Source organism: Olea europaea, chromosome 22 (assembly GCF_002742605.1).
Source record: "Olea europaea var. sylvestris chromosome 22, O_europaea_v1, whole genome shotgun sequence".
Taxonomy (NCBI): Eukaryota; Viridiplantae; Streptophyta; class Magnoliopsida; order Lamiales; family Oleaceae; genus Olea; species Olea europaea.
In genome coordinates this window covers 11,959,819-11,984,344 of record NC_036258.1, presented here as the reverse complement: position 1 = coordinate 11,984,344, position 24,526 = coordinate 11,959,819, and the positions used below count along the sequence as shown (strand labels likewise).

General features: G+C 36.5%; 2 protein-coding genes and 2 pseudogenes across 2 annotated transcripts; all 4 read right to left on the bottom strand.

The window, feature by feature from the left end:
- Positions 1-1,119: 1,119 nt before the first annotated feature.
- Positions 1,120-11,095, bottom strand: LOC111371726 (argininosuccinate lyase, chloroplastic-like). The gene is made up of 4 exons (XM_022993858.1): positions 10,927-11,095; positions 1,989-2,280; positions 1,729-1,893; positions 1,120-1,569 (listed from the first exon to the last, which is right to left on the bottom strand). The coding sequence occupies exons 1-4, from the start codon at positions 10,968-10,970 to the stop codon at positions 1,318-1,320; spliced, it is 753 nt and encodes a 250-aa protein (XP_022849626.1). The 5' UTR covers positions 10,971-11,095; the 3' UTR covers positions 1,120-1,317.
- Positions 3,151-4,342, bottom strand: LOC111371250 (annotated as a pseudogene).
- A 736-nt stretch (positions 11,096-11,831) lies between the features above and the next one.
- Positions 11,832-16,148, bottom strand: LOC111371168 (annotated as a pseudogene).
- Positions 16,149-21,465: 5,317 nt separating this feature from the next.
- Positions 21,466-22,359, bottom strand: LOC111371727 (argininosuccinate lyase, chloroplastic-like). The gene is made up of 2 exons (XM_022993861.1): positions 21,985-22,359; positions 21,466-21,845 (listed from the first exon to the last, which is right to left on the bottom strand). Exons 1-2 carry the CDS (start codon positions 22,282-22,284, stop codon positions 21,573-21,575), a joined length of 573 nt encoding a protein of 190 aa, XP_022849629.1. The 5' UTR covers positions 22,285-22,359; the 3' UTR covers positions 21,466-21,572.
- Positions 22,360-24,526: the final 2,167 nt, after the last annotated feature.

Below are 24,526 nucleotides of genomic sequence, written 5' to 3'. Positions count from 1 at the left end.
TAAAAAATCGTCACCAACAGAACAAGAGTTCACAAAATATAAAAACTGTTTATTTTTATTTTTTTTTTTAAATGACACCCACACACTGCAGGGTGCAAGAAGTTCACCAAAGGATTTCTGTCAAGTTTTAGAACCAGCAACAACATGAATTAAAAGACCTCCAAAAAAGGTAACCAAGAAACTTCGGTTTCTTTCAAAAAGTTCGACACCAACAACTTTCTGCCAAAATTTTAAAACAGCAACAATCGATTTCTTTTCAAGAAAATTTAACACTAAACACGTGAAGATGAAGAAGCACACTAACAGTGCCAAGAAAGCTTCAGTTGTATGTGAAATTTTTTTTTTTTTTCAAAAAGGAATGTTAGCAGATCGTAGAGATCTGCTGTTTCTCTTTCCGGCCGATGACACGACTTTCAGATCCGTAACTAAGGAGACTGAAAAACACTATTTCCAAGCTCTGATACCACTGTAAGTTCTGGACAGTTTAAAGACCGAAAAATATTCGAGGCAAAAATCAAGTATAAAACGTAAATTTGAACATGAACAGTAAAGAACACAAGATTTTTCAGCTGAAGCCCCGAGGTTCAACAATTCATAAGATCGCCAAGTCCCCATTGAGCATCCATAAGGATTTAAGCTCGAATCCACTAAATCACCAACCAAAAACAGCAACTTTGAGTTACAAAACGAACACACAGTTCACCTACTCAAACACCCAACGACCAGCCACTTCTCAACAAGAAGAACTCACACAAGAGTTCATACAAATACACTTTCTCTCAACCAACTAAACGATCTCACAGATCAAAGAGAAAATCCAAAAATTACAGAGAGAAAAATCGAGAAGCTGCTGTTCGAAAAATGACCAAGTCTAAACCCTAGACTTTTGAGCTCCTTCTAAATGAAAGAAGCCGATTCATTTGATCCAACAGCCTTCAACATGCCACGCGTCTTGATCTGGCTGAAGTTGTTAAAACAAAACAGAAATGCATTTTTATTTAGCCATTCCAGATTCTTCTACTTGTTGGACTATTAACCCGTGTCAAATGGATTGTGTGTGTATAAATACACACACACACACACACACACATATATATATATGGGCTGGACTTCTACAGAGACAGCAATCCAATCTTACAATTTAATTCAACTCCAGTCCACAAAAATTACAAGCATTCACATTACACGTAATTCATCGTTTGCTAAATTTTCTCCAATCGAGAAAGATGACCCTTTTTTTTTTTTTTGTGGTGGCAAAGTCCAACACCTAAAAATTGATTACACGAATTTCAGTCAAAATTCCACGATAACACCACACTATCCATTAATGCCAAGTTTAGTGACCCAGTAGTTAAGTTGATCTAAAACGCATTCTGAACCAGTGGAGCCATATGAAGTGAACTTTTTTACTGAATTTTCGACTCCAAGAAACTCGTAGACATCCTCATCAAACACTGGGCTTATACTTCTCAGCTTATCAAGACTCAGTTCCTGAAGTTGGCAGTTATTGGAAACACACATGGCAACGGACCTGCCAACTATATCATGAGAAGTTCTGAATGCCATTCCCTGCACTCAATACATCATTTTGTCATTAGCATTTAACTTCAAAAAAAGGACTCAAACGACCAATAATTTCAATCTATAGTGGGGCCAAACTACAGTGGAAAACATCGTTTGTATTTTTAAAAAGGAAAAACAAACAAGGAATCAAGGAACATAGTATACCTTCTTGACAAGGTAGTCAGCAAGCGTTGTGGCATCAAGATGACCAGCAGGTAGAGCACTCTTTATTCTTTCCCAATTAAAAGTGATGTTCTTTGCAAATTCTGCTGACACTTCAAGCATTCCTAATATTGTCTTAACGCTGTCAAATACAGGCTCCTTGTCTTCCTGTTTAAGGAGGAAAGTTCAAGCTTTTTGATTAAATAGAGGATCATTAAGTCTACTAGGAACAAATTTAAATGGCAATGGGTGTAATCGCTTACCTGTAAATCTCGGTTGTACGCCTGAGGAAGTCCCTTGCATAATACCAGAAGTGAAACCAAGTCTCCAACAACTCTGGCAGACTTCCCTCGAACAAGTTCCACTGGGTCTGGGTTCTTCTTCTGTGGCATTATACTGCTTCCAGTTGAAACAGAGTCACTAGGTGTGAGAAACCCAAATTCTTCTGAAGCCCACAATACCCATTCTTCACCAAGCCGAGAGAGATGGATTGCTGTGATGGAATTTGCAGAAAGTAACTCCAAAACAAAATCTCGATCTGAAACTGCATCAATGCTATTCCGCATATAATGGTGTCACAAATAATTTGAGGAAGCCAAATGTTCAATACGAAACAGAAAACATAAATAATGAAATTCAAATAAGACCCCTCCATCCTAAACTGCATCAATGATATTTCAAATACTGATCTAACCAATTATGTGATAGAGCCATGTACTCATTGTGGACAAGAAATAAACATGGAAAATGATGCAATACAAAATAACATGGACCATAAGTGCCAGTACTCTTGAATCTTGATAAGCTAGTGCAATATAAAAGAAATTTGCAAACACTAAACAAATTGTGAAATTCTCAGACATTCACTAATTCTGAAATTCAACTCATATTTACGTGGGCTAATGGAACTAGTAACAGAGAATATAGGAACATGCAAATCAAAATTCTTAGTCTCCTATGTCATGTTATACTTTCATGTAGGGATATCAACTATCCAAGTCGGTTCGCGAGCCGAAATTCGAGGCTCGGGCTCAGCTCACGTAAAATGGTGCGAGCTATTTTCTAGGCTCGGCCAAAAAATCTAGGCTCAACCCGAGCTTTCGGGCATGCTCTTTTTTATTTTTTTATTTTTTAAATAACTGATGTTTTCTACATTTTTTAAGGCAGCACTCGGCTGCCTTAAAAGATAGCATTTTACTGCCTAAAAAGGGCAACATGCTACATTTTAAAAGGCAACGTGTTGTTGCCTTTAAATTCATTTTTTTCCTTTTTTTTTTAAAAGGCCCGTGAGCCCGAGCCGGAGAGCCAGAAGGGCTAGCTCGGGCTTGGGCCAACATCAAAATGGAACTCGGCTTGAGCCTCAACTCGGGATTTTTTCGGGCCAAGCCATAGACGGCCCAAACCAACGAGTTAAATTGACATCCCTACTTTCATATGATAGAATAAATTAACCAAAATTAGTCTTAAGGTCCTGAAGTGATGGGTGGATAATTACAATCATTTAACCGATCCCAATTAGCAGAAATGTAAACCTTGTCAGTGGAATATATTTAATAGGTTACCATTAATAAGTATTATAATTGATAATTACCATAATTAATTGTGATTTTGGTACTATCTAATGAAAGAATTTCTTACATTGAAAGGTGTCGAGTCTTATTGAGTATCATTGAATATATTTGACACGGTATCAGAACTAGAGCCAGTTCCTTAGATTTTCTCTCGTTATCTTGGTTGGACTTTCTCACAAGCTCCTCTTGTCCAGTCTATTATTCTGATAATTCTCCCTCTAATTGTCTCTATCTCTGCACTATTTGGGCAAATAAGTATTGGTTTGTCTGTTACCTTCTTGATGGACAAAATTAGGTCTCGAATAAATCTAGAGGGGTATAGTTAATTCCTACAACAATAATTTTCTTGGACGATTCAGCAACGGCAACACATTCAAAAAAAAATCGCGCTAAACCACGTTAACACCATCATTAGAGTTGGAAGGATGGCCACGTAGGAATATTAATGTCTTCTTCCTCAAGAACCTAAGCAAAAGCCTGAGCTTCCAACTTGTTTGGTACTATTTCAAAAGCTATAAGATCAAGACCAGAGTCCGCAAAAGCCTTAACCCTTCTTCAATGAAAGTCTTTAAGAAACTTTATCTCCACAGCATCTCCACAGCAACCACTGTATTTAGAAACATCAGCTAGATAAGCCCTGTAACTCCCCACGGATGCCGAAACCATGATGGACCTATGCTTGAGAATTCTACTGTCACCAGTATGGTCAGATTAATATATCTACACCAGCTTCAAGATAATCAAGATGTATGGTATGGATGAGACAAGGATAAGTGAATAGGCATTTGGCACTCCATAGAAGGTCGTTGAGGTCATGACATGGTGTTCCAACTCCGTCACAAGGCCACCGTCAATGCATAGAACTCCGAAGCATAAAAGGCCTTCACAGAAGATTTTTGGGGATTTGATTTTCTCAATAAAAGGGGTTGGAAAGGGGGAGAGAGGGCCTTAAAGGAAGAGGAAACAGAAGAGCTAGGGTTTGGCGTAGAGAGAGAAAAGGAGGAGGAATTAAATCTGAGAGAAGAAGAGATACATGAATGTACCATTGTGCTCTGAGCTGAGCAAGGGCTTATCCAATTGACAGTAGCAAGTGTGAGAGTAGGTTGGGAAAAATGGACTAGGAAAGATGAAAAATAGGCAAGTGTGGGTTTGGATTATTGGGATACTATAGGCTTGGCCTTTAGTATTCAGCTGGTGTATTAAATGAGCTGTTATGGAGTGGATTGGTTATTTTGGGTTAATAGGCTGTTTTCCGTGGAATGTGGGCTGAATGCTATGCTTTGGGTGATAGGTTATATCTGTTAGGCTACTATATTTAAAATTTTAGGAGATTTTTGAGTTTTTGTTGTAGATTGTTCAGTGGGATTTCTTCCCACTACAGCATCTTGGCTAGATACATTGTTGAATTTTTGGCACGTGCATTGGCTGTTGGAGCTTTTGTTAGAACATAAATTATGTGTACGATTCAGTTCTCCCAACTAATAGAACTCACTGTGTGTGATCGGTACACTTCGTGAATTTTTTTTTGGAAATTTATTTTAGGAAGTGAGCTATCTGGAGTGGCTTTGAAGTGTTCTTGGAGTGGTTCTTGGCTGTTTTCTGTACTATTTGTTCTTAGGTCTCTCGCTGTCACTATTTTTCGTAGATAGTTGCTATGATTTGGATCTCTTCTTCGTGGGTACAAGCAATGTCACCAATGCTAGTTAATGAAGCATAAATTTGAGGAGGATGTCAATGGAATATAAGGAAAGAAAAATTAAAGGAAAGCTACCTCATTTAATAGGCTACCATTAATAAATATTATAATTGACAGTTACCATATTTAGTTGTGATTTTGGTTCTACATGATGGGAGAACCTATCACACTGAGAGGTATCAAGTCTTACTGAGTATCATTAAGTATATTTGACAATCCTTGCCCTCACTTCAAAACTTTCTTCACTAATACTTCTCTCCCACCACCAGATAAGATAAAATTGTCAGTCGCAATCAACAATCAATATCCAGATGTAAGTTAAAAATCTAATTTTCATTTTCACAATTTCGCTTTAACAGCATTTCATTTAAAAGAAAGAATTGAAGTCAATAATTACCATACTCGGCACTTGAAATCTATTATGTCCATGAGATGACATTACAAACATGTTGAAGAAGTTCCATTATCATTGGCAATTCACTGTACTTATGTTTGGTGCAAGAATCCAATGCTCTGTTCTCGAAAACAAGCATTTATTGACATAAACAACTGATCTAAATAATTGGCCAATAGGTCATAAAAAGAACTCCTAACAATGTTATTATCACCAATAATATGAGAAAGCCAAATTGATGCAGCACCAACGGGACAGTTAATTGCAAAATTAGAATAGATCTATGGGGAGGGGAAATTAGAGAGAAAAAGGGAAGGGGATTCAACAGAAGGGATGAAAGAAACAGGAAGAGAGAAAAACGCCATAAGCCACCAAATAATATTCATTCATCATCAACTAAAAATTATAATGTAAAATAGGTTTAAATAGTTAAACAACCCTAACGAGCTTGGGCCCGAGCCCATACAAGTCCAAATCTTAAATAATAGTCCAAAAGATAAATAAAACTTAAATAAAATAAGTCACGTCCGATGTCCTTATCAACTCTACCGGGGTGGGAGAAAAACTCGACCCTGTCGACTGGATATATCACTCTAGGCTGTCATCAATCTCCCAACCATAAGCTAAGTGGTTGGGCAAGTTTCTTCCGACGTCTGTAAAAATGTGTCAATGGAGGTCTGAACCTAGTGTCCTCACCAACCCCTATTGAGTGAACGGGAGGCGATTTAGGCCAAGGAAAATCCTGCTAACTTCGATAAAACTCCAATAAATCTGGATTCAATTGTTGTAGTGTCTCTCTGGAGATCCATATACAATCAGAATTTGGTCAACCAACCCAACGAACGAGGAAGCGCTGAACCTCTCCATCATTAGTAAACACAGTTTCTTTATCTAGAATGGCATCAATTTTATCTGTGTGCTGTGAGAGGTGGTAGTGGGTTCGAAGTGGCCAAATACTCGGGATCAAGGTCCACAAAATGAGGTAACAAAGGGTCATCTGAGGGAATGAAATAACCTTTATAAGCTACTAGGTCCTCAATATTGAAAGTAGAATGGTAACCAAGATGTGGTGGGATATCAACAACATAGGCATTTGGACCAATTTGCTTTAAAATTTTAAAAGGAGCAGCACTACGAGCTTGCAATTTGGAGGCAGGTCCATGTAGACGCCGCTCTGGCCTAATGCGGACCATAACGTAATCCCCAACGTGAAACTCAATATGTCGTTTATGCAAATCGGCTTGAAGTTTATATTGTGCATTACTAGCTTCAAATTGTTTATTGATCTCAATATGCAAATCACGAAGATGTTGTGCAAATGCGTCGGCTAACACTAACACTCTAGCCTGTGGGGACATAGGGATGAGATCTAACGGTTTTCTAGGTTTGTACCCATGAACGGCTTCAAATGGACTCATACCTAATGAACGATTTATGGAGCTATTATACGTAATTTGAGCTACAGGAAGGATCAAATTCCAATTTCGAAGATTTTCCCGAACCAAACAACGCAATAGGTTACCAAGACTTCTATTAACTATTTCAGTTTGACCGTCAGTATGAGGGTGGTAGGCCGTGGAAAATTTCAATTTGGTACCCATCTTTTGCCACAAAGTCCTCCAAAAATGGCTAGTGAAACGAACATCCCTATCGGACACAATGGTCTTAGGAAGCCCATACAATTTAACAATCTCATTAAAGAACAACATAGCTACTTTAGACGCATCTGAGGTTTTGCTACAGGGGATAAAATGAGTCATTTTCGAAAAACGGTCGACAACCACAAAAATAGAATCATGTTTCTTTGGGGTGCGTGGAATGCCTAATACAAAATCCATACTAACGTCTTGCCAAAGACAATTGGGGATGGGAAGAGGGGTATATAGACCTGTGTTCTGCTTCTTCTGTTTACTTAATTGACAAGTGTTACAAGTACTAACAATTTTAGCCACGTCTTTCTTCGAGCTAGGCCAATAGAATTGACGTTCAACTTCTTCTATGGTCTTATCACGTCCAAAGTAACCGGCTAACCCTCCCGCGTGAATATCCCACACGATGAAATCTCGCACTGAAATTCGAAGGATGCACAATTTATTGGCTCGAAAGAGATGACCCTCCTCAAGTCGAAAGCCATCTGTGGTGTGTGTCATTGTCCCTTTTGCAAATCGAGAAAGATATCCTTAAAATCGGGACATGCCTCGTGGTCCTCCTTAATCCTTTCAAAACCGATGACCTAGACACTCCTGATCGACAAAAGGGAGACACGACGACTTAAAGCATCAGCTGCTTGGTTCTCCACGTCCTTCTTGTGTTTTAAAACAAATGAATAGGCCTGTAAATATTCAATCCAACGACCATACCTAGAGCTTAATCTTTTCTAGGAGTTGAGGTAACGAAGGGCCTCGTGGTCCGAATAAAGGACAAATTCCTAGGGTAACAAATAGTGGCGCCAATAGCGCAAAGCCTGGACCACCGCATACAGTTTCTTATCATAAGTCGAGTACCGTTGCTTGGCTTCATTTAACTTCTCGCTGAAGTAGGCAACAGGGTGACGCTCCTAACTCAAGACTCCGCTTATACCTACACCGGAGGCATCGCATTCAACTTCAAAGACTTTGAAAAAGTCGGGAAGGCGCATGACAGGAGCCTCCGTCATTCGCTTATTGACCAACTTAAAGGCTTTAGCCGCTTGTTGTGTCCAATGAAACCCCCCCTTTCTTCATGCACTCCGTAATAAAGCGACGGTAAAATATAGCGAAGCCGTGAAAGCTCCTGACGTCATGAATAGCTTTAGGCTCAGGCCAGTCAATAATCGCCTGAACCTTAGCAGGGTCAGCAGAAAGAAAATAAAAAATTTGGAATCCCTGGTGTGAACAGTACCCGTGAACAGTAACACGAATTTTTTTTTCTCAACAAGGGTAGGAACAAAATGAAAAAAAAAAAAAAAAATTGCTGCTTCTTATGCTAAACCTCTTTCAATTGTGCTGTTCCAACGAAATTTGGGAGAAAATAAGAGATTTTGGATTGTAAAAGAAAGTACCCAAGAAGAGATTTTGGATTGTAAAAGAAAATACCCAAGATTCGGCTCTAATACCAAATTCACCAACGGGACAGTTAATTGCAAAATTAGAATAGATCTATGGGGGGGGGAATTAGAGAGAAGAAGGGAAGGGGATTTAACAGAAGGGAAGAAAGAAACAGGAAGAGAGAGAGAAGAAGGGAAGGGGATTCAACAGAAGGGAAGAAAGAAACAGGAAGAGAGAGAAACGCCATAAACCACCAAATAATATTCATTCATCATCAACTAAAAATTATAATGTAAAATAGGTTTAAATAGTTAAGCAACCCTAACGAGCTTGGGTCCGAGCCCATACAAGTCCAAATCTTAAATAATAGTCCAAAAGATAAATAAAGCATAAATAAAGTTTAAAAAAAATAAGTAACGTCCGATGTCCTCATCACAAATGCTCAATTGAGAAAAGAAAGCAACAAAAATGAACCCCAAAAGAAAATATCGATATGAATACCTAACAGGCATATGATTTAAAAAGAACCTAAGACTCTCTACCCGTACAAATTCAGGCAATTTAAATCAATTATTTTGGTGTGGTGACATTATAAAAATGCAAAAGAAGCCCAAATATCGTGCTTCGAGTTTTAAACATCAAAAGCAAATTTGCTCAGCCCTTTTGACACAATCCTATGCTCCCACAAATACAAAATATCATCTGACATCTCCAGTTAAGATAATATTCACCACTAAGATATAACCAAATATATACAGTACACCTGGAGGACTCCAACCCAAAAAAAGAAATGAGACCAGCCTGGAGGGTCTTCATTCATACGGTTTCATAACGAAGCCTCTAAATGCACAAGAGCAAAGACTAATAGAGGATGGAATTTTTTCAAAGGTCAGGTTCGAAACAAGAACCTAATCTAATTTCAAAAATGATGCACAAGAACTCTCGAAGATTAACTAAACTCCAGAGTAACGGCATAAAACTAGCTAGTGCCTGACCAGAATTTTAAGCTGAGGTGTCAATCTAATGTCATTCCTAACCCTTCAGTCATTGTCATTTTTATGAACCTGATATAAATGGGCATTTTGTAGACATCTTTAAAGAATGCAAAATACGCATTATGCAGTGATTTCTATCATGCAGTAGATTTTCTCTTTCGAAGGGAAAAACTGACAAAAAATAAACCAACTAAATAGCGTAAAAATATTCAAATGGAAGCAAGAAATAAACTGTTACATGATCTTCTAAACCTGATTGCCAAAATAACTAAATTACTATCTAGTGATCATATTTTTCATAATATTACCTCCTTTTCTTGTTTGATAGTTTTCCCAAATACCTAGAAGCTACATTATTTAACCAATTCAACTTTTTATTTAAAATAGGGAATTAAAAAGTATTTTAGTGAATTTTATATTTATGAGCATGTCTGGTTAAACTTCAAAAAGTTTCAAGTATATATAATTATTGAAATAAATATTTTGTTCTTGATAAATGTTGAAAACAAGTAAATATTTCACTTAGAAGGAAGAAAAAGTAACTTCCCAACACGCTTACATAGTTTCTTAAAAGTAACTTTTACTTATTTTTAAGCTTAGCCAAACATGCTCATATAAATTATTGAATTGGGTATTAAATATAACCAAAATTAATTGAGCTGCCAAAAATATCAAGACATTCTTTGTGTATTGCAAAGAATATAAAAGAAAAATAAAAAGTAGAAGGAAAAATTTCACTTGAAGTAGTTAAAAATAAGAGCATAAAAATCACCACTACACCATCCAATTTAGAAGTAGATTCATATGAGGTTCCAAAACAAGATACTCTTTCTTGCCAAAACAATGAAACTCTTCATGATCTCTAAGGCAGCAAAGGGCAGGTAAGATATCTCACTATAAGACAGGACAAGAAAGGGATTTTTTAGTATATCTTGGGGGGATAAAAGGAAAGGACGCAAATATGTTTGGCTACAATAGCAAGAACATGATCTCTGTTTTAAGCAGCAGGTTAGTGCCAACATGACGACACATGAAATAAGCTTGTTGAAACAGAAGAAAGGACTGCTGAGAGAGTCCAAACAATAGCTAGTGTCTTGTCCTGGAGAACCAGGGGACTACAGTTTATGAGAGTTTGCATATAGTACTTCTCACAGCCAAGCAAATGGAAAGAAAGTGAAAATTTCACACAAAGAGAAGCTAAACCATATAATGAAAAATTTCACACAAAGAGAAGCTAAACCATATAATGAAAAATTTCACACAAAGAGAAGCTAAACCATATAATGAAAAATTTCACACAAAGAGAAGCTAAACCATATAATGAAAAATTTCACACAAAGAGAAGCTAAACCATATAATGAAAAATTTCACACAAAGAGAAGCTAAACCATATAATGAAAAATTTCACACAAAGAGAAGCTAAACCATATAATGAATGGTGCATCAAACAGAAAAATTTACACTAAACAATAATTCAAACTCTAAAAGTTGTATTTGTCATAGACGATTTAGAAAATACCTGTTTCTCATGGGAGCAGTGAATCCCAATGCCTCAGAAGTCATAAACCTATCAATTGGCAGACCAGTTCCAGCCAACGCACAGGCGCCCAGGGGACAGAAATTAATTCTTACCCGGCAGTCTAGCAAACGGTCAGCATCACGGTCAAGCTACAATAAAAAATTGAAATGGTGGTAAGCAGATGTAAGCTGCATGGCTGAACCTAAAATGAAAACATCTCTCACAACTGAACTTGCATAATCCTCTCAGCCCACCAAAGAATTATGAGAACAAAATATAAAGAAGTGTAAATCAAGGCAATATGGATGGAGAACAGCAAAATTTAGTGGATTAACTACGGAAGAGAATACAAGAGAACATGGAAATCCATGTGATCATTCAAACATATGCAAAGACTAGGATATTCCCTACAAAGGATACTCTTTAGTCCTCATAATAATTGTTTATCTGGCTAGACATGCTTAACATTTGTATAAGGGCAAATATAGAGCACAAAAAATTCAGCTTAAAGATTTTTTCTTTTTTCTTTTTTTGCTCATCTCATGTCAAGGATGCTATCTATATTCTAGACTTTCCATTCATTAGATCATTTCCTTCTCAAAATCTCATGCATTCGTGGTTAATAAGGATTGTTATGTTTGTGAATAATTTTAACTGAATCATTAGAAAGTATCATAAATTTAAATCTATCTCTTTTAAGTTAACTACACAAACTGGGTTCTTCTTCTGTGGCATTATACTGCTTCCAGTTGAAACAGAGTCACTAGGTGTGAGAAACCCAAATTCTTCTGAAGCCCACAATACCCATTCTTCACCAAGCCGAGAGAGATGGATTGCTGTGATGGAATTTGCAGAAAGTAACTCCAAAACAAAATCTCGATCTGAAACTGCATCAATGCTATTCCGCATATAATGGTGTCACAAATAATTTGAGGAAGCCAAATGTTCAATACGAAACAGAAAACATAAATAATGAAATTCAAATAAGACCCCTCCATCCTAAACTGCATCAATGATATTTCAAATACTGATCTAACCAATTATGTGATAGAGCCATGTACTCATTGTGGACAAGAAATAAACATGGAAAATGATGCAATACAAAATAACATGGACCATAAGTGCCAGTACTCTTGAATCTTGATAAGCTAGTGCAATATAAAAGAAATTTGCAAACACTAAACAAATTGTGAAATTCTCAGACATTCACTAATTCTGAAATTCAACTCATATTTACGTGGGCTAATGGAACTAGTAACAGAGAATATAGGAACATGCAAATCAAAATTCTTAGTCTCCTATGTCATGTTATACTTTCATGCAGGGATATCAACTATCCAAGTCGGTTCGCGAGCCGAAATTCGAGGCTCGGGCTCAGCTCACGTAAAATGGTGCGAGCTATTTTCTAGGCTCGGAGCCAAGTCGAGCTTTTGCTCGGCCAAAAAATCTAGGCTCAATCCGAGCTTTCGGGCATGCTCTTTTTTATTTTTTTATTTTTTAAATAACTGATGTTTTCTACATTTTTTAAGGCAGCACTCGGCTGCCTTAAAAGATAGCATTTTACTGCCTAAAAAAGGCAACATGCTACATTTTAAAAGGCAACGTGTTGTTGCCTTTAAATTCATTTTTTTCCTTTTTTTTTTAAAAGGCCCGTGAGCCCGAGCCAGAGAGCCAGAAGGGCTAGCTCGGGCTTGGGCCAACATCAAAATGGAACTCGGCTTGAGCCTCAACTCGGGATTTTTTCGGGCCAAGCCATAGACGGCCCGAACCAACGAGTTAAATTGACATCCCTACTTTCATATGATAGAATAAATTAACCAAAATTAGTCTTAAGGTCCTGAAGTGATGGGTGGATAATTACAATCATTTAACCGATCCCAATTAGCAGAAATGTAAACCTTGTCAGTGGAATATATTTAATAGGTTACCATTAATAAGTATTATAATTGATAATTACCATAATTAATTGTGATTTTGGTACTATCTAATGAAAGAATTTCTTACATTGAAAGGTGTCGAGTCTTATTGAGTATCATTGAATATATTTGACACGGTATCAGAACTAGAGCCAGTTCCTTAGATTTTCTCTCGTTATCTTGGTTGGACTTTCTCACAAGCTCCTCTCGTCCAGTCTATTATTCTGATAATTCTCCCTCTAATTGTCTCTATCTCTGCACTATTTGGGTAAATAAGTATTGGTTTGTCTGTTACCTTCTTGATGGACAAATTAGGTCTCGAATAAATCTAGAGGGGTATAGTTAATTCCTACAACAATAATTTTCTTGGACGATTCAGCAACGGCAACACATTCAAAAAAAAAAAATCGCGCTAAACCACGTTAACACCATCATTAGAGTTGGAAGGACGGCCACGTAGGAATATTAATGTCTTCTTCCTCAAGAACCTAAGCAAAAGCCTGAGCTTCCAACTTGTTTGGTACTATTTCAAAAGCTATAAGATCAAGACCAGAGTCCGCAAGAGCCTTAACCCTTCTTCAATGAAAGTCTTTAAGAAACTTTATCTCCACAGCATCTCCACAGCAACCACTGTATTTAGAAACATCAGCTAGATAAGCCCTGTAACTCCCCACGGATGCCGAAACCATGATGGACCTATGCTTGAGAATTCTACTGTCACCAGTATGGTCAGATTAATATATCTACACCAGCTTCAAGATAATCAAGATGTATGGTATGGATGAGACAAGGATAAGTGAATAGGCATTTGGCACTCCATAGAAGGTCGTTGAGGTCATGACATGGTGTTCCAACTCCGTCACAAGGCCACCGTCAATGCATAGAACTCCGAAGCATAAAAGGCCTTCACAGAAGATTTTTGGGGATTTGATTTTCTCAATAAAAGGGGTTGGAAAGGGGGAGAGAGGGCCTTAAAGGAAGAGGAAACAGAAGAGCTAGGGTTTGGCGTAGAGAGAGAAAAGGAGGAGGAATTAAATCTGAGAGAAGAAGAGATACATGAATGTACCATTGTGCTCTGAGCTGAGCAAGGGCTTATCCAATTGACAGTAGCAAGTGTGAGAGTAGGTTGGGAAAAATGGACTAGGAAAGATGAAAAATAGGCAAGTGTGGGTTTGGATTATTGGGATACTATAGGCTTGGCCTTTAGTATTCAGCTGGTGTATTAAATGAGCTGTTATGGAGTGGATTGGTTATTTTGGGTTAATAGGCTGTTTTCCGTGGAATGTGGGCTGAATGTTATGCTTTGGGTGATAGGTTATATCTGTTAGGCTACTATATTTAAAACTTTAGGAGATTTTTGAGTTTTTGTTGTAGATTGTTCGGTGGGATTTCTTCCCACTACAGCATCTTGGCTAGATACATTGTTGAATTTTTGGCACGTGCATTGGCTGTTGGAGCTTTTGTTAGAACATAAATTATGTGTACGATTCAGTTCTCCCAACTGATAGAACTCACTGTGTGTGATCGGTACACTTTGTGAATTTTTTTTTGGAAATTCATTTTAGGAAGTGAGCTATCTGGAGTGGCTTTGAAGTGTTCTTGGAGTGGTTCTTGGCTGTTTTCTGTACTATTTGTTCTTAGATCTCTCGCTGTCACTATTTTTCGTAGATAGTTGCCATGATTTGGATCTCTTCTTCGTGGGTACAAGCAATGTCACCAATGCTAGTTAATGAAGCATAAATTTGAGGAGGATGTCAATGGAATATAAGGAAAGAAAAATTAAAGGAAAGCTACCTCATTTAATAGGCTACCATTAATAAATATTATAATTGACAGTTACCATATTTAGTTGTGATTTTGGTTCTACATGATGGGAGAACCTATCACACTGAGAGGTATCAAGTCTTACTGAGTATCATTAAGTATATTTGACAATCCTTGCCCTCACTTCAAAACTTTCTTCACTAATACTTCTCTCCCACCACCATATAAGATAAAATTGTCTGCCGCAATCAACAATCAATATCCAGATGTAAGTTAAAAATCTAATTTTCATTTTCAAAATTTCGCTTTAACAACATTTCATTTAAAAGAAAGAATTGAAGTCAATAATTACCATACTCGGCACTTGAAATCTATTATGTCCATGAGATGACATTACAAACATGTTGAAGAAGTTCCATTATCATTGGCAATTCACTGTACTTATGTTTGGTGCAAGAATCCAATGCTCTGTTCTCGAAAACAAGCATTTATTGACATAAACAACTGATCTAAATAATTGGCCAATAGGTCATAAAAAGAACTCCTAACAATGTTATTATCACCAATAATATGAGAAAGCCAAATTGATGCAGCACCAACGGGACAGTTAATTGCAAAATTAGAATAGATCTATGGGGAGGGGAAATTAGAGAGAAAAAGGGAAGGGGATTCAACAGAAGGGATGAAAGAAACAGGAAGAGAGAAAAACGCCATAAGCCACCAAATAATATTCATTCATCATCAACTGAAAATTATAATGTAAAATAGGTTTAAATAGTTAAACAACCCTAACGAGCTTGGACCCGAGCCCATACAAGTCCAAATCTTAAATAATAGTCCAAAAGATAAATAAAGCTTAAATAAAATAAGTCACGTCCGATGTCCTTATCAACTCTCCCGGGGTGGGAGAAAAACTCGACCCTGTCGACTGGATATATCACTCTAGGCTGTCATCAATCTCCCAACCATAAGCTGAGTGGTTGGGCAAGTTTCTTCCGACGTCTGTAAAAATGTGTCAATGGAGGTCTGAACCTAGTGTCCTCACCAACCCCTATTGAGTGAACGGGAGGCGATCTAGGCCAAGGAAAATCCTGCTAACTTCGATAAAACTCCAATAAATCTGGATTCAATTGCTGTAGTGTCTCTCTGGAGATCCATGTACAATCAGAATTTGGTCAACCAACCCAACGAACGAGGAAGCGCTGAACCTCTCCATCATTAGTAAACACAGTTTCTTTATCTAGAATAGCATCAATTTTATCTGTGTACTGTGAGAGGTGGTAGTGGGTTCGAAGTGGCCAAATACTCGGGATCAAGGTCCACAAAATGAGGTAACAAAGGGTCATCTGAGGGAATGAAATAACCTTTATAAGCTACTAGGTCCTCAATATTGAAAGTAGAATGGTAACCAAGATGTGGTGGGATATCAACAACATAGGCATTTGGACCAATTTGCTTTAAAATTTTAAAAGAACCAGCACTACGAGCTTGCAATTTGGAGGCAGGTCCATGTAGACGCCGCTCTGGCCTAATGCCGACCATAACTTAATCCCCAACGTGAAACTCAATATGTCATTTATGCAAATCAGCTTGAAGTTTATATTGTGCATTACTAGCTTCAAGTTGTTTATTGATCTCAATATGCAAATCACGAAGATGTTGTGCAAATGCGTCGGCTAACACTAACACTCTAGCCTGTGGGGACATAGGGATGAGATCTAACGGTTTTCTAGGTTTGTACCCATGAACGGCTTCAAATGGACTCATACCTAATGAACGATTTATGGAGCTATTATACGCAATTTGAGCTACAGGAAGGATCAAATTCCAATTTCGAAGATTTTCCCGAACCAAACAACGCAATAGGTTACCAAGACTTCTATTAACTATTTCAGTTTGACCGTCAGTATGAGGGTGGTAAGCCGTGGAAAATTTCAATTTGGTACCCATCTTTTGCCACAAAGTTCTCCAAAAATGGCTAGTGAAACGAACATCCCTATCGGACACAATGGTCTTAGGAAGCCCATACAATTTAACAATCTCATTAAAGAACAACATAGCTACTTTAGACGCATCTGAGGTTTTGCTACAGGGGATAAAATGAGCCATTTTCGAAAAACGGTCGACAACCACAAAAATAGAATCATGTTTCTTTGGGGTGCGTGGAAGGCCTAATACAAAATCCATACTAACGTCTTGACAAAGACAATTGGGGATGGGAAGAGGGGTGTATAGACCTGTGTTCTGCTTCTTCTGTTTACTTAATTGACAAGTGTTACAAGTACTAACAATTTTAGCCACGTCTTTCTTCAAGCTAGGCCAATAGAATTGACGTTCAACTTCTTCTATGGTCTTATCACGTCCAAAGTAACCGACTAACCCTCCCGCGTGAATATCCCACACGATGAAATCTCGCACTGAAATTCGAAGGATGCACAATTTATTGGCTCGAAAGAGATGCCCTCCTCAAGTCGAAAGCCATCTGTGGTGTGTGATTGTCCCTTTTGCAAATCGAGAAAGATATCCTTAAAATCGGGACATGCCTCGTGGTCCTCCTTAATCCTTTCAAAACCGATGACCTAGACACTCATGATCGACAAAAGGGAGACACGACGACTTAAAGCATCAGCTGCTTAGTTCTCCACGCCCTTCTTGTGTTTTAAAACAAATGAATAGGCCTGTAAATATTCAATCCAACGACCATACCTAGAGCTTAATCTTTTCTAGGAGTTGAGGTAACGGAGGGCCTCGTGGTCCGAATAAAGGACAAATTCCTAAGGTAACAAATAGTGGCGCCAATAGCGCAAAGCCTGGACCACCGCATACAGTTTCTTATCATAAGTCGAGTACCGTTGTTTGGCTTCATTTAACTTCTCGCTGAAGTAGGCAACAGGGTGACGCTCCTGACTCAAGACTCCGCTTATACCTACACCGGAGGCATCGCATTCAACTTCAAAGACTTTGAAAAAGTCGGGAAGGCGCATGACAGGAGCCTCCGTCATTCGCTTATTGACCAACTTAAAGGCTTTAGCCGCTTGTCGTGTCCAATGAAACTCCCCTTTCTTCATGCACTCCGTAATAAAGCGACGGTAAAATATAGCGAAGCCGTGAAAGCTCCTGACGTCATGAATAGTTTTAGGCTCAGGCCAGTCAATAATCGCCTGAACCTTAGCAGGGTCAGCAAAAAGAAAATAAAAAATTTGGAATCCCAGGTGTAAACAGTACCCGTGAACAGTAACACGAATTTTTTTTTCTCAACAAGGGTAGGAACAAAATGAAAAAAAAAAAAAATTGCTGCTTCTTATGCTAGACCTCTTTCAATTGTGCTGTTCCAACGAAATTTGGGAGAAAAGAAGAGATTTTGGATTGTAAAAGAAAGTACCCAAGAAGAGATTTTGGATTGTAAAAGAAAATACCCAAGATTCGGCTCTAATACCAAATTTGATGCAGCACCAACGGGACAGTTAATTGCAAAATTAGAATAGATCTATGGGGGGGGGAATTAGAGAGAAGAAGGGAAGGGGATTTAACAGAAGGGAAGAAAGAAACAGGAAGAGAGAAAAACGCCATAAACCAATAAATAATATTCATTCATCATCAACTAAAAATTATAATGTAAAATAGGTTTAAATAGTTAAGCAACCCTAACGAGCTTGAGTCCGAGCCCATACAAGTCCAAATCTTAAATAATAGTCCAAAAGATAAATAAAGCATAAATAAAGTTTAAAAAAAATAAGTAACGTCCGATGTCACGTCCGATGTCCTCATCACAAATGCTCAATTGAGAAAAGAAAGCAACAAAAATGAACCCCAAAAGAAAATATCGATATGAATACCTAACAGGCATATGATTTAAAAAGAACCTAAGACTCTCTACCCGTACAAATTCAGGCAATTTAAATCAATTATTTTGGTGTGGTGACATTATAAAAATGCAAAAGAAGCCCAAATATCGTGCTTCGAGTTTTAAACATCAAAAGCAAATTTGCTCAGCCCTTTTGACACAATCCTATGCTCCCACAAATACAAAATATCATCTGACATCTCCAGTTAAGATAATATTCACCACTAAGATATAACCAAATATATACAGTACACCTGGAGGACTCCAACCCAAAAAAAGAAATGAGACCAGCCTGGAGGGTCTTCATTCATACGGTTTCATAACGAAGCCTCTAAATGCACAAGAGCAAAGACTAATAGAGGATGGAATTTTTTCAAAGGTCAGGTTCGAAACAAGAACCTAATCTAATTTCAAAAATGATGCACAAAAACTCTCGAAGATTAACTAAACTCCAGAGTAACGGCATAAAACTAGCTAGTGCCTGACCAGAATTTTAAGCTGAGGTGTCAATCTAATGTCATTCCTAACCCTTCAGTCATTGTCATTTTTATGAACCTGATATAAATGGGCATTTTGTAGACATCTTTAAAGAATGCAAAATACGCATTATGCAGTGATTTCTATCATGCAGTAGATTTTCTCTTTCGAAGGGAAAAACTGACAAAAAATAAACCAACTAAATAGCGTAAAAATATTCAAATGGAAGCAAGAAATAAACTGTTACATGATCTTCTAAACCTGATTGCCAAAATAACTAAATTACTATCTAGTGATCATATTTTTCATAATATTACCTCCTTTTCTTGTTTGATAGTTTTCCCAAATACCTAGAAGCTACATTATTTAACCAATTCAACTTTTTATTTAAAATAGGGAATTAAAAAGTATTTTAGTGAATTTTATATTTATGAGCATGTCTGGTTAAACTTCAAAAAGTTTCAAGTATATATAATTATTGAAATAAATATTTTGTTCTTGATAAATGTTGAAAACAAGTAAATATTTCACTTAGAAGGAAGAAAAAGTAACTTCCCAACACGCTTACATAGTTTCTTAAAAGTAACTTTTACTTATTTTTAAGCTTAGCCAAACATGCTCATATAAATTATTGAATTGGGTATTAAATATAACCAAAATTAATTGAGCTGCCAAAAATATCAAGACATTCTTTGTGTATTGCAAAGAATATAAAAGAAAAATAAAAAGTAGAAGGAAAAATTTCACTTGAAGTAGTTAAAAATAAGAGCATAAAAATCACCACTACACCATCCAATTTAGAAGTAGATTCATATGAGGTTCCAAAACAAGATACTCTTTCTTGCCAAAACAATGAAACTCTTCATGATCTCTAAGGCAGCAAAGGGCAGGTAAGATATCTCACTATAAGACAGGACAAGAAAGGGATTTTTTAGTATATCTTGGGGGGATAAAAGGAAAGGACGCAAATATGTTTGGCTACAATAGCAAGAACATGATCTCTGTTTTAAGCAGCAGGTTAGTGCCAACATGACGACACATGAAATAAGCTTGTTGAAACAGAAGAAAGGACTGCTGAGAGAGTCCAAACAATAGCTAGTGTCTTGTCCTGGAGAACCAGGGGACTACAGTTTATGAGAGTTTGCATATAGTACTTCTCACAGCCAAGCAAATGGAAAGAAAGTGAAAATTTCACACAAAGAGAAGCTAAACCATATAATGAAAAATTTCACACAAAGAGAAGCTAAACCATATAATGAATGGTGCATCAAACAGAAAAATTTACACTAAACAATAATTCAAACTCTAAAAGTTGTATTTGTCATAGACGATTTAGAAAATACCTGTTTCTCATGGGAGCAGTGAATCCCAATGCCTCAGAAGTCATAAACCTATCAATTGGCAGACCAGTTCCAGCCAACGCACAGGCGCCCAGGGGACAGAAATTAATTCTTACCCGGCAGTCTAGCAAACGGTCAGCATCACGGTCAAGCTACAATAAAAAATTGAAATGGTGGTAAGCAGATGTAAGCTGCATGGCTGAACCTAAAATGAAAACATCTCTCACAACTGAACTTGCATAATCCTCTCAGCCCACCAAAGAATTATGAGAACAAAATATAAAGAAGTGTAAATCAAGGCAATATGGATGGAGAACAGCAAAATTTAGTGGATTAACTACGGAAGAGAATACAAGAGAACATGGAAATCCATGTGATCATTCAAACATATGCAAAGACTAGGATATTCCCTACAAAGGATACTCTTTAGTCCTCATAATAATTGTTTATCTGGCTAGACATGCTTAACATTTGTATAAGGGCAAATATAGAGCACACAAAATTCAGCTTAAAGATATTTTCTTTTTTCTTTTTTTGCTCATCTCATGTCAAGGATGCTATCTATATTCTAGACTTTCCATTCATTAGATCATTTCCTTCTCAAAATCTCATGCATTCGTGGTTAATAAGGATTGTTATGTTTGTGAATAATTTTAACTGAATCATTAGAAAGTATCATAAATTTAAATCTATCTCTTTTAAGTTAACTACACAAACTCTCTCTCTGTGACATCTTTTATATTTTTTGCCAGAAGTCCTTACCATGCCACTCCTTATATTTGGTTCATCTAATGAGAATCAACATATAAATTTAATTTTATTTCTGAAAATATAAAAAGAATATTTGATATTGAGTATTTGCAGATGCTAACAAGTAAGGAACTTCTTAGTAAGTGCTACTCTGTAGTCAAACTTAATTAACAGAACCTTCGGCCTCTCTCTCTCTCTCTCTCTCTCTCTCTCTCTCTCTCTCGAGCAACCTGCAGAATCAGAAAAGTTTAAGAATTGGAAGAATGCCATTTGAACTATTACAAATTGGTTTTCAACATTAACAAGAAACTGAAGCTTAGCAGCTGGCCATTCCTATCACAATAGTGCTGATAATGTATACTGACGAATATTGTTTTCTTAAATGCAGCGTACCAAATTAAATGAATATTCTATTCAAATTGATTAAATTTTGTTTATGTGATCGGTTCTGCTCTACACATTCTGTTTCAAATAACATCTTCAATATCAGCAGTAAAAATATTTGGGACTTGGAACTGTAAAAAATTGATGCAATTGAAAAGTTGCATAAGAACATTATACAACCTGGAGATGCCTAATTCGGGAAAGGATGGAGTCAACTGCATCACGACACCAGAGACGAAGGTCAGTGCAAACTTGGTCGTTCCGACTGCGGGCTGTATGTAACTTCTTAGCAGCTTCGCCAACTAAGTCAGTAAGAGCAGCCTCAATGTTCATGTGAACATCCTCTCTATCAGTTCTCCACGCAAACTTTCCATCATCAATCTGCCTCTCAATCTCATCAAGGCCTTTCAGAATGCTATCCGCATCACTCTCGCTTATTAATCCCTGTGAAAATACCAACAAGAATGCCAAATTAAGGGGGGGGAAAAAGAAAAAAGAAAAAAAAAAAAAAGCCCATCCGTTGACATTAGGAATAGTATAATTTCAATTTCAAGATATATGAGACGAGCATTAATACAAGTACCTGGCGAGCGAGCATGGAGGCGTGGGCCCGACTGCCCATTATGTCATGCTTGTAAAGGGCTTTGTCGAAGGAGATTGACTCGGTAAACTTTTCGACGGTTTCGGTGACGCTCTCCTCGAATCTTCCACCCCAAAGCTTGGCCTCCTTGGTGGCGGAGGCAGCGGTGGTCATCTGCATCACCGCGGCGCGTTCGTGGGTTGTTTTTAAAATGAGAAAAAGGGAGCGTTTGGTTGGAGGATGAGACAAGAATAATTGTAATGGATTTGCAGAAGAGGACGGAACAAGGAGAAGCGATTCCATAACGACAGACGGCAGATGCTTATTTGGGAAAGACCACTCGCACAAGTGGGCTACTTTCTCTAAAGAAAAGAAAAAAAGCCTGGTCATGTTAAAAAAAGGTACTCTTACCAATATTATACAATTACGAAATATTATTTTCATTACGTTTGAGCCATATTTTTTTTAAAATATATATATTTTTAAACTGTGATTTGATAATTTTTCAATCATATATTTTTCAATAAAATAATATTACACACAAATTCAAAATTTTTCTTTATTTTTTAACTACACATTTTCCATCAATAAACTATTCAAAAATGCATTTTTAAGAACATAATGTGACTCAAACAAGGGCTTTATATAAAAAAAATATTATAATCCTTTTAATTAATAAATAAATAATCAAACACTTTTCACTTAAAACTTTTAAAAAAAATACCCTGAAATATGTTATACAATTACAAAATATTATTTTATATAAATGACATTACTAGCCTTTTAATTAAGAAATGAAAATCAAATACTTCCCACTTAAAATTTCAAAAAAGATAAAAATACGGCAATATGTTATACAATTAAAAGTATTATTTTATGTAAAAGACGTTACTACCCTTTTAATTAACAAATGAAAATCAAATACTTCTCACTTAAAACTTCAAAATCAGCTAACTTTTCTTATCTGTTTATTCCAATAAGATATCTTTCATTTGTTTCAACATCAAAATCTTATAAATTTATCGAACGCTAAATACTAAAATATTTTTTATATCAATCATTTCGAATTAGCAAGTATTTTAGGGGGTGTTTGATAGACATTTTTATGTAAAAATGCATTTTAAAATAGTAAATTAATGTGAAATGTGTGGTTGAAAAATAAAAAAAATTGATTTATGTGTAAGATTATTTTAATAAAGAATGTGTGGTCGAAAAGGAGAGAAAAAATATATTTTGAAGAAAATAGCTACTAAACGGGCTCTTAATGTATTTTTAATTTCATTTTTGTTAAATTAGTATACGTTTTAATCGATAAATCTTATTTCAATATATACATGTAGATAAATTTTTTCACAGATTTATTATTTTTAAGCATGAAGAAGAAAAAATTCATCTGCTTGTATATTATTTCAGATAAAATCCATGGTAACATTTCTTAATAGATTTAACAGCCGATCGATTATTACAACCGGCTATTTGCCGACTAGTCAACTTTTTTTGAATAGATTTTTGTTGCCGAATGATTTTTCGACTATTTTTTTTATAATTAAATATTTTGTTTCATCATGTAGATATGATTGCAATTCCGTTTGTTATTTTAGTTATTTCGAATTGGATGAAAAATATCGATATATATGGAAATGGATGAGTGATATACATTGTGGAATTCCAATTTTCACAACATCAAGAACATCATATGCGAAATTGTACAATGATTTACAAAACAAACTGAATGTCGATACCTCTCATAGCGATATGGAACTGAGATTTCAATTCAACGAGCATTCATCCATTCTATTCTATCCATAAAGGTGATGTTGAAATGAATTATCTATTTGAATTGAACAAAATACACACAACTCCTCTTTGCGTGACTTCGGTGAGGGAAAATGTCATCGAAAATGAACACGAAAATTCGGATGGAGGGATCACAATGTCAATAATTTTTGGGACATAGTGAAAATAGCTCGTGATGATGATGTAGTTATTTAGGGACATTTGTTCTTCATCATGATCTTACTGTAATGCATAGAATTCTCTCGGTAGTTCACGACAATAAGAATGAAAATAAATTTACAAATAAAGATTTAATTGTTTTATCCTATCAAAGACATGAGATAGGTGAAAGTTCCGGGGATAAATCGAACAGATCGTCCTCTAACTATTTGCATATGGTTTTCAACGATGATGAGTTCCATGTCAAACAACTGTTTGAAATAAAGAAAGATTTACAACAAGATGTGCAATGAATTGTACAGAAATATACTTTGAGTTCAAAGTAAAAAATAAAAAATAAAAATCAAACAAGTCATTGATGACGATCATCTCCATCGACGACATTTGTCATTGACGTTTGCAAGTGACAAAGATGGATACGAATAAGGTATTTGTTGTTCGCAAGTATAAACAGGAACATACATTGAAATGATCACGACAAGCCCAAAAAAGTTTATTGGTCGACAGATGATGCAAAAGTATCAGGACCCATGAACGATTTATAGACCTTCAAACATCATTAACGACGTCCATCGAGAATACAGAGTGG